Below are 10,919 nucleotides of genomic sequence, written 5' to 3'. Positions count from 1 at the left end.
CTCAAACTCTGTACAGTACAGTACTTAATGACGATTATTTTCAAATTGTAAATGCTATAATACTATAATAGGCCTAGCCTTCCTAGGCCCCAAGCTTATTCTTAAATTGTTTTTTTTTAATGTTTTACTGTACCATCAAGTTTCACCACAAACTTTTGAGTCATTTTTGTTAGCCCACTGGCTCTTTGTAGAGAAGGCAAAGACTTTTCAATGAGGACCCAAATTATAATTGTATAGATACTTTCAAAGGGCAACTTTTCTTAATTTTAAAATCAATGGCGGGAATGGGTCATAATTAACAACTTTAAACCTAGGCTTAGGCGAAACTTTTTTTATTCCTTGTTTCGCGTACTTATTTTTTTACAGATCATCGGAGGAGGGCGGAATAAAAATACTGTAAAACTAAAATTTTGTTTTCTTAAAATATAGTTTTGCCAAAAACATCCAGATTGAGGAAAAATAAAAATAAAATTTTATTGGTGAATGTAAAATAGGATATATGGTTAAATGCTCCAAGTTTATATAGTTAGGAAGAAATCTTATCTTTGGAGATTTCAAGACAGTGGAGGGCATAATAAAAATGCTGTGGTAGATACAGTACCGTATTTCTACTTCAATTTGCTAAAAGGTACAGTAAATAGCATAACGTCACCATCACCCAATGAAGAGCCAGAATGTGCGTGACATCATCTTTAAAGATTGGCATTGCAGATCACCCACGATGAGCGGCCAGTGAAACGCGAATGATGTACTGGGTAAATTAGAACATATTAGGCCTACAAAGTACAATACTATACTTAGTACTGTACTGTCATCGATAAATAGGCGTATAGTTCCACTCAGTATGAGTCATGTCATTTATCTATACAGTACAGTATAATATCCATTATCAAACAAGGACTGTAAACTTTAATTTTTTTCGGAAATTTCCATATTTTCGTGGCCTCAGGTGCACTAATTGGCCAAAAATAAAATTTTATTTTTATTCAAAATCATCAATATTTGCAGTCGGCAAATAAAATATAAATAAAATGCAAATAAGATATAAAAAAAGTCCAGCCTTAGTCTACATAGAAAGTTTCCTAACAACTGACCATAATTTAATGAAGAACAACATAAATTAATATACATTACTCTAGGATTAGTTTTTCCTACTCTGGTAAATTTATTGTGCACAAAATGCCGGATGTACAATTAAACCACACTTTAATCAACAGGATACAAAAAGGCAACATGTAGAAGAAAAAACTAATAATTGTTTCCAGTAATTTTGAACACATCATAAATTAGAAAAAATTACAAATATATTTTGTTTTTTTTTTTGATACATGAAGTTGGCAAAAACAACTTTCTGGGTGCCAAGTTTAATTAAATCCAAAAATATTTAATATCTTCTGAAAACTACACACGCATCCTTTTGTTATCCTTTTGTTTTTATTGCGTAGTTGGCCAAATATAAAAATATAAAATAAATCATTTATTGGTATGAAAGTGAACAATTACTAATGGATTTCTCAAGGTGTATCAAGAATATTGAATATGAAGCCAGAGTCCAGAATAACATTGCTAAACTTTTCATTAACAGGTTAACTATTATGGCATGTTTCAGGATGGCTTCACTACAAGTATTCTCATAAACAACATAAGAATTTTGTATTGTAAAAAAATGCTGTCGATCCAGTTAATACAGCAACAAGTGCTCGGCTGGCAGTTCTGGAAAGATCTTAATTGTATACATGTATTTACACATTTTGTTGGGAGGTTCAAAATTATGTATTCGGTCACGTCTTTGATAAAATACCCGGCAATGCAAAAAGAATTACAAAATTCACCATGTCAATCAACATGTAATCGTACCTGTATATATTTTTCGCTTAGCATTTCTTTGAAATCAACACAATGTTAAAGATTACCTTAACTTTGAACAAAAATATTACTGTATATACACCATTCTACCATTACTGTACATAAAAACCAGTTAATATCTTCTTTGAATTATTCATATCTACTTATGAATATTCATGTTCAGGTATGAAATATTGATAACCGCTTATAAGTTTTAATTGACATTGGTCTTGATGCAAAATACAGTACACAGTATAAAATTCCAGTAACTCAGTGGTGAAAACATACAAATGGTGAGTATTAAACTCATACAAAGTGCGAGTCTTGTATCTTTCAATTTAAATACTGTTTATGTTTACAGTCTGCATATTATTGAATTGTCTTTCACACTGTACAATGGAGGTATTCAAGTCAAAACTGCTTTGGCAAAACAGTTTTTTCTGTAACTAACAGCAAAGATCAGAACACACACATACAAGACTTGCATCAGCAGACAAACACACTATTGTTTTAGTCTTCTCAAAATGGTTACAATGATAACATCAACATCAACGATCATTTTCAAACTTGATATTTCGAAAGCATTCAGTAACATTGAATATATGATCACTCTACAATACATCACCTTTACTGAGCCAACTAAGGGGTATTTACTGGACAACAAAAATTAACTACTAGAAGAATTCACCTAAGCACTACGAACATTATAGCATCTAAATTCGCTGTTCTTTCCACACTGTTTCTCACACGCTTCCTCTCACGAAATTTATTGTAAGGCAGCAGGTAGTCCGGATTCAAGAATCTTCTTTCACTTCTTCGCCAGAATCTCCATTGGTCTTCTGTTTCTTTAGAAAGGCTTCACCCTCCTGTTGATGATAGATAGATTGAGATTGAAGTATTTTCTTTTTTTTAATTAATAAATGAAATTTTATTTTTAAAAAAATCAATTTGGACCCATGATATTTATGAGGCTTACGATGTAGATATTTATTGAGTCATGTGAAGAATCCTTGGGTGTTTGAATTAAAAGATGTGAACCGGGAGCTACGAAAGCTGACCTTCAAATTCTGCGTGCTGGTTTTTGTGTTCTCATTACCACACTATCCAAGCCTCATAAAAGCTATAACAAGGGTGGTGTAAGCAGTCCGTCCCATTTAGCGGCCTGTCTGACCATTGTGCCAATTTATTATCTAGCATAACTTAAATTATTGAAGAGACTACAAACACCATATTTGAAATCTGAAAATTTATGAGTCTTTGTTTTTTCTTTCTAGCATAAAGAAAGGTAACCCAATGCTATTAGACTTATATTAAGTTACTGTTTAAATACTGAAATATTAGAAAGTTTGCAAATGTGTAAAATATCAAAAATCCAAAATGATTACTTTAGCTTCATTTTTTAGTAATTCTAAAATGAAAAAAGCAGTCTGTATCAATTCATAACCAACCTCTAACGTTTCTGCCATTGTGTGTGTCCTTTTTAAAGCTGCTGTTTCATCACCCTCATCTGCTTCATTGCTATCCTCGTCGTTTTCACCTTCATCACCATTTTCTTCTTCTTCAGCATCGGCAATTGCTTTGCTCTGTTGCCTTGTTTCACCCAATGGCTTATCATCCCCAAGGAACTCATCTCCTGCCTAAGAGAGCAAAGATGCAAGAAGGTGAGTCATTTCAGTACCATATGTAAATAATCAGTTGTTTTTTTTTTCAAATGAATTAGCTTAATTGAATTAATTTGACGATAGGGGTGGGGGCATGAATTTTCCCCTGTATGATACTGTAGCTACTCATCATACCTTAGCTGTTGCTACCATAGTACCCTCCCTGACTACTGGTGGAAGGTCGCTTTCTTCTTTTTGCTCACTATCAATCTTCTCTTGATCACCTCTTGTTCGTACCTCTTCTGGTAATTCACCACCAGTACTTTCAAGAAATCTTTCCCCATCCTGTTGTGAAGCAAAAACAGAAGCAAAATCTTCATAGTATATTAGATTTTCATAGTACTGTATTATTCATCTGGATCCATTAATTAGTGTACTTAAAAATAAACCTGTGTGAAGGGCCCTCAGAATTGCAGCCTGCCACATCAATGCAGAACTGCCTGTCATCATCAAATGGTAGTTCCATGAAGCCAGACACTCACTGTGTTGTACAACGAAATTTTTAATAGTTTATCACCCTTGCGCGCATGCCTTTTATGGCACAAACAAAAATATTTTTGAAAAAAAAAAATTGAATATTTTTTTTTTATGTTTTTTAATTAAATAGTCAGTAGATGTTTGTATTATCTCAATCATGTTTCACTTTGAATATCAATGCACCAGCAAACAACCCAAGGGTGATATTTGGCTTTAGCAAAATTAAAATAAAGCCTCCCTCCCTCATCACTTTTCCAGCCTAGACAGCCTTATGTATTATATGTTCTCAAATCAGTATTTAATATCAAAAGAGTAAATGTATCAATGGCAACCAAGAAGGAGTGAGATTGAAACTATCAAACTAAAAACTGCCAGAATTTACATTGCAATATGCAAGACTACAGTAGCTGGAATTAACAACATACTGTAAATATTCATGGAGAAATGGCTGTTTCTCTGAAGAATACTTAAAAGTGCACTTTCTTTTAAAAAGGTGTTAACAGGTAGACCAAACATGAATTTATTCTTACTTTGATTGTGGCTTCCATTGTTCCTTCCCGAGGTACCGCTGGTTTGTCACCGTTACTGCTATCTGTCTTGTCTCCATTGGCATTTGTCTCAGGTACAAGGTCTTCTTTTCCCTGACGTTTGAGGTACTCAATTCCTTCCTAGAATTAAATAAAATTTCAGAAATCAATCTAAAGAAAATGATCCATGTGAAGATAAGTTAAATGAGCATTTAGCTGAGAATACAGTTTCTACTTCTCAGTGGCGGATCCAGGAATTTTAAATAGAGAGGGCCCAAAGAGGAACTTTCACAGATAGAGGGTCGATACTACCTCAGTCCAACCATGGTGGGGCTGAGGTAAGAAACATTTGATTACTGTATGGAACCTCTAGATGGCCGGATCTTAGACTTAAATTTGAATATAATTTTATTTTTTTTTAATTTTGAAAAATTTATTGGGCGTCTGAGCCGGCCAGGCCCCTCCCCCCTTGAATCTGTCTATACTTCTGGTGTTAAAGACCCCCCCCCCAGTTTAAAAACTAGTACACATTTCAATTGGAGTCAAATAGTTCAACTCCTTGAATAATCCTCACATGAGATTTAGGCAAAATAAACAACAATGTATTCTTTCAGTAGTGGCGTTGCATTGTGGCTGCAGGGACTCCGCTGAAATTTCCAATCATTATTTGGATAAATAGGAAGAAAATTATATAAATTGTTGCAAAATAAATAAATATTATCAAATGTAATTTAATAAAATATGTAATCTGTACTGAATTAGGATACTGTATTCACTGTAATAGTGTGAATCGCTGAGTCGCAGTGCAAATGATTGTACAGTAGCAGATTTTGGCAGTGAATAACCTGACTGATATCATTCAAAGATCAACTGTAGGATACTGTAAATGAATGTGCACTGCCCTCTATGTTACAGACATTAACATTAATGTGGATTTGTAATTAAATATGATGAAACATAATCACAAGACAAATTTCAAATATAAAACAATTAAGAACACAAAGAAAATCATCATGAGCATTTCATATTTACATTCACAATGGAAGAATTTTTGAACTTGTCACAATAAGTCCCAAAAGCCATTGTTTTAAATATTAGAGTATACATTTTTATGTGTATGAATTTCTGAGCTGGCCCCTTTTTTTATGAAGGAAGAATCAGTCGAGATTTCTAAGCACATCCCTCTTAATGAATGGTTGGGAGCTGTTTTGAATCAACAATAATGATATTCACCAAACGGAAGAAAAGAACACAAAAGTGAAAGATTTGGTGATAATATAATAACAGCTTCTGCTTCCATTCACGATTCACGTTTGTTTTTCAATCTATGCCTTATACAGTACTTAATACCAGCCTAGTTTGGTAGGTACTCTAGTTGATTGCAGTGATAATCTCTTATACAGGTATTCTGAGAATAAGCTATTGTTAGTTTTACTGTACAAACAAGGAAGTTGGTTTTTCCAAGCTATTTCCTAAAAATATGGAATAGCAGTTATACAACTAACAAACATTTATATATCAACTACAATAAATGAATTACCAATCAATTTTGGGGATTAGTCTACTGGAATATTTAATACTGTATTCTGCAAAACTAAATCAGTGAATGACATGTTCATTGCTAAAGCACACAATAGTTACTGAAAGTTAGTGAGAAATACAAGGTAAAGTGGGTAAAGTGAAAATTATTTATGGAGGATTTGACTTGATAATGTTTTTTTAATGTTGGGTACCATTATTTTTAAAGAAGCATGCTTTTATATGTGAATTCCAAGATGTTGTTTTTTCCTTTCAAAACTGCATAATGTCATTCCATCCTAATTCTATCTTCTTGCCCCACTTCTTGCTGCTGCTGTTTGACTCCACCGGTTGTACAATTTTGTGAGTTTTTAGTTAACAATTATTAAAAAGTAAAAATGTTGTAGCAATAAAATGAAGCATCCTTTTATGTTTTTCAAAATCATTAGAATAGTATGCAAGTTCATACATTTTACCCCTTGTGGGTAATTGAAATTAAATTTTTCTTTTTGTCCAGTTTATATCAATATTTGAAATTGTACACAATTAGAACCCACAGGAAGCTGCAGTGCAAGCACAACTGACATGGAGCAGATACATTGTCTTGCCTTCTGTCATCATATGAGGGTTGATTGTGAGCAAGTAGCTGAGCGACCAGACTCAAATTGAACCAGACACTGGCTAGTAGGTTTGAACCTACCTTCAGCATGAGAAGCTTACCTCTTGACCAAACACTCAGCTACAGTACAATTCAACAGTAGCTTACCTATAGAAATCACTTTCAAAAAGTAACTCAGTTATCACTTTACAATATATAACAATTTTTTTTCATGTAGGCCTAGATAGTATTTTCTTTTATTTGTAATGAAAAAGCCTGGTAATGTATTCAATAATTGATATCTAAGCTACAGATTACAAAATTATGTTTCTGCTTATTTTAATAGGCTTTTTAGTTCAGTTCAAAGTATAAGTTGTGTGGTCACTGAGGAAACAAATGTGTCAACCCTCTTTGGCTCTCCAACTGTGGTGATTGATTTATGAACACTGACAAGTGGTTGCCTGGTAACACAGACATCATAAAATGACCTGTGCTGTACATGCAGACAGGCAGGCTTTGTATTTATGTTGATGTTAATGTAGGCTACTAATACTAATACATTATAAGAATGGAGGAATAACCAAACTATGTACAGTATATTTTATTACAGTAAAATGTTAATTTTTTGGCATACATAACATACAAAATATAAACATTTTAGAAATAAACCATTCAGCATTAAAATAATTTACAAAGACAGATTCATGTCAGGAAAACCCACTCACCTTAAGCTAATAAACTAAACACAAATTTTTATGCAGGGAAAATCAAAGTCTTTGTCTCCTTAAAACCAATGTGTGTGAGGTCTTTGTAAACTCAAATTCCCTAACATTTTTAAAGGTTGTTATAACTAAGGGAAAAGCTTTTGTCCCTTCAGTTCTTGCATTGTTTAAAAACATGGGACCACAAAGAATTCATAAAGAAATTTGGTCATGGTCGAACTGCTCATTAGTGCAAAATCTTTCCACGCTTTGTTGTTTTTCTCTCTCAATTGCAAGATAAACAAGTCAAATGGTACTTTCAATTAATATGCTGTTATTAATATATATGAAAGAATATACAAAGTACCTGATGACTATTTAATAATGTACTTTTTTGGAAGAAAATGGGAAGTGTGGCACTAAAGGGGAAGTCCCTAACATGGCTTGTGGCTTGTTGGAAAACTTCAGCTTAAGTGTGGAGGAAATTTTATGCTAGACCAGCAAATTTCCAGCACTACAGAGGGACAGGATTTTTGTAATACAAAACACAAGTGAAATATATCAAGATAAGAAATGTATGACTTATTACCTGTTTTGTCCTAATTTTCTTTTTGTCTAGCCTAGTTACAGTATATATCTGCATGATAGGTTTTCTTCTCTTTTTTTTTTGTTGTTAATGATTACACGTATAGTAAGAATTAGCGTACAATACTCCTTTTAAAGTGGTTTTCAATTTTCTATTTATTCCTTTACCTTTTTCAATATTTTCTGACAATAAAAATAACATGTTAAACTGCAACCACTTTATTGTAAAAAATGGGCAGGAGATTATGTCCTCCCCAATCATTCAATCAATATACAGTATATACAATATATAACAAATATATGAAGTAAATTATTGATCTTTACACGACTTCCATTAACTGAGATGGTTCCACCAATTTAAGTAGTACATTTTAATCAAGAGCCATCAATAGATTGACACTTTCTATTCTTTATGATCTACTGTATTTCAATCACTTTATTATTACCTATCCATTGTATTCTACTCTACAAGCCACATTTAAATAATTTACCAGAAGGGAGGTTTTATACTACTGTGTATTAATTCTAGATCCATTTACATTCGTTACTAAAGCAATGCCTCTTTATGATTACCATATCCAACAGGCTGGTTGGTGTTTCTATTATATCAGGAGGAGGAAGCTGCATATTATCTCCTTGTTGCTACAAAGGTTACTACTGTACAAATATTGAATATCAATTGGATGTTGAATAGAAGTACAACAACAAATTCATCTACCTTATGGTACAGTACTAAAGTTATACCATAGTAAAATTACTGTATTACACAGTACTAAAGTTATACCATAGTAAAATTACTGTATTACAAAAAAAATTAAATACTTAGGAAAAGTAATCTATTAGTAAGTATTACTTTAACGTTGTGTTATTTTTAATGCATTCATGCATGTAATCATTCACAAACTAATACTGCACATGGTTATTGTCTAATTTAAATATGAAAATTGCATCAGAGAAAAATGACTAAATTAAACTTTCGCTTTGTTGTATAATCAATCAAGGATATTTAAATAAATCTTTAAAATATAATTGGAAAACAACTTAAATATATAAAGTACTATAACTCTAATTACTATAGCATGCAATTATAATATTAAATATATATTTTATATTACTGTATTAAATTGCATCGAGAAAATATTGCCAATGCATTATTGATATTTTTAATTAGATTTTTTGAATATCATATTGAAATGAGAACATGGTACACATAATTACCAAACCAACTAACCTAATTAATATAACATGGTTCAACAGATGTTAATAAAAAACTTTCATTTTTAATTTGAATTTCAAATGTCAGTAAACATTAAAGGAAATCTTTATTAGCAGGAAATAGATTAAAATAACTGATTTTAAAAAAAACTTATGCAAATTAACTTAAATTTAGTTTGTCATTCCATTCAGGGCAGAGAAAATATTAGCAACCCATTTTTTTATGTGTATATATGTTAAGTTCATTATTATATTAAATTATTATTATTAAAATATAGATAAATTGAATCGACTTTTTTAATACATAATATTTTTTCTTTATGTGAATGTATCTGGATTTGTTTATTTCAAAATAAAATCATAATTTGGCCTAGTGACATTGTGTCATATTTCTTCACACCACCTGCTGATTAATGGAATATCCAACATAACTAATTAATTTCTGCTTTATCAAATAAATAATAATTTTAATGTCATTGTCACAATTATTTTGTTGTGCATACAACGAATCTTACCAGTTACACATCCATTATAATATATATCCAGATCTAAACAATAAACATAGACAATACTGTATTACAAAATACTTGAAGCTTGTACGTGATAAAATTTATATACCCACTATATAAGTGGTACAGTCTGATTCAATTAACATGATGAATTTTTACGTTAGCAGTTCCTTGACCCTGTGTGATGTATGAAAGAAAAAGCGAAATAAATCCGAATTTATGTAATACAAAAAACAATAATGACCAACTATAACTTGAAAAAGGATCGATAAGTTTAGTAAAACCAATTTTAGGAATCCGATACAAAATACAATAAACTCATTTTAAACCAATGTATTTAAACAGCCGCGTCTGTATAATTATCCATCATAACATAAATCGTCTTGAATATGCTTAGCATTTAAAATCTGTACACTTATTCTTATGCGACATCGCTCGTAACAACGACGGTGACAAAGATTTACAGATTGACAATTCCCTCTTAGTTTTTACATTATCGCATCACTGGCGACATGACAGACACGGACATGATGAGGAGAGTGAACAAAGAAACTCGACAATCTCTTTTAAGAAAAATCAACAAAGTTAGTTTTTTTATGAAAATTATACAAATAGAAACTTACCTTAGCTGTAACCTGCATTGTTCCGTCTCTTTTGAGTTGTGGTTGTTCTTCTGCCATTATGTTTTGTAAGTTTACTGCTAAAAAAAGATGGAAAAACAAGAAAAACGTATTCCAACAACAACCTGAGCACCTCGCCACACAAAGATAAACCGGGAAGTAAGAGAGGTAATCTTACAGCTGCATGTTAATAGCAACTCTGCATCATAACCTATTGCATTTTTGATTGGTTGTTGTATCGGAGTCCTTTGTTTGGATTGGTCGGTTTGGTACACCCACGCTGTAAAGCGGGATCCCGTTGAGTTGAGAAATACGATACAAGTCGCTTCTTGCTGTATGCAAGCCCAATAAACCATTGCGCATGTGTGTAAATTTATTACAGTACTGTACTACGATTTCCCAGTCAAGTTCCGACTTGTGAGTTATGTAATGATGTCATAATATCACTATATTCGACTATAACTTTAACCACAAACAGATTGGAAAAAAATAATCTACAGACGTTTTATTACTTATACTTTTATTAAGGGTAAATTCAAAAGAACACAACAAATGTATTATTATTATTTAATTGTCAGATGATTTGGTTTTCTTATATTATTAACATTTTCTCAACTGAAAGAAAATTTACTTAAATATACAGATTACAGGCAATTCAAATAT

The 10,919-nt window shown here is 31.9% G+C and overlaps 2 protein-coding genes across 2 annotated transcripts in view; one reads left to right on the top strand and one right to left on the bottom strand.

Annotated features, from left to right (window-relative positions):
- Nucleotides 1-1,141: 1,141 nt before the first annotated feature.
- LOC117100000 lies at nucleotides 1,142-10,425 on the bottom strand. Its single transcript, XM_033239529.1, has 5 exons — nucleotides 10,260-10,425; nucleotides 4,514-4,651; nucleotides 3,642-3,791; nucleotides 3,294-3,482; nucleotides 1,142-2,711 (listed from the first exon to the last, which is right to left on the bottom strand). Exons 1-5 carry the CDS (start codon nucleotides 10,314-10,316, stop codon nucleotides 2,640-2,642), a joined length of 606 nt encoding a protein of 201 aa, XP_033095420.1. The 5' UTR covers nucleotides 10,317-10,425; the 3' UTR covers nucleotides 1,142-2,639.
- Nucleotides 3,413-10,919, top strand: part of LOC117099999 — a 23,548-nt gene continuing 16,041 nt past the window's right edge. The window contains exon 1 of the mRNA XM_033239528.1: nucleotides 3,413-3,506. The gene's annotated coding sequence lies outside the window, so the exon portion shown is untranslated. The remainder of the gene's footprint in view (nucleotides 3,507-10,919) is intronic.

Source organism: Anneissia japonica, unplaced genomic scaffold (assembly GCF_011630105.1).
Source record: "Anneissia japonica isolate Jap-2015-1 unplaced genomic scaffold, ASM1163010v1 scaffold256_len832006_cov191, whole genome shotgun sequence".
NCBI lineage: Eukaryota > Metazoa > Echinodermata > Crinoidea > Comatulida > Comatulidae > Anneissia > Anneissia japonica.
Note: the sequence above shows the minus strand (reverse complement) of the source record. Positions and strands in the feature narration are given on the sequence as shown.

Excerpts from the sequence above, each read along its gene's own strand:
- LOC117100000 (XM_033239529.1), bottom strand. The coding sequence starts at position 10,316 with ATGGCAGAAGAACAACCACAACTCAAAAGAGACGGAACAATGCAGGTT. Across the intron at positions 4,652-10,259 it reads CAATGCAGGTTACAGCTAAG|GAAGGAATTGAGTACCTCAA; the intron begins GTAAGTTTCTAT and ends ATTTAATTCTAG. Across the intron at positions 3,792-4,513 it reads CAATGGAAGCCACAATCAAA|GATGGGGAAAGATTTCTTGA; the intron begins GTAAGAATAAAT and ends GCTTCACAACAG.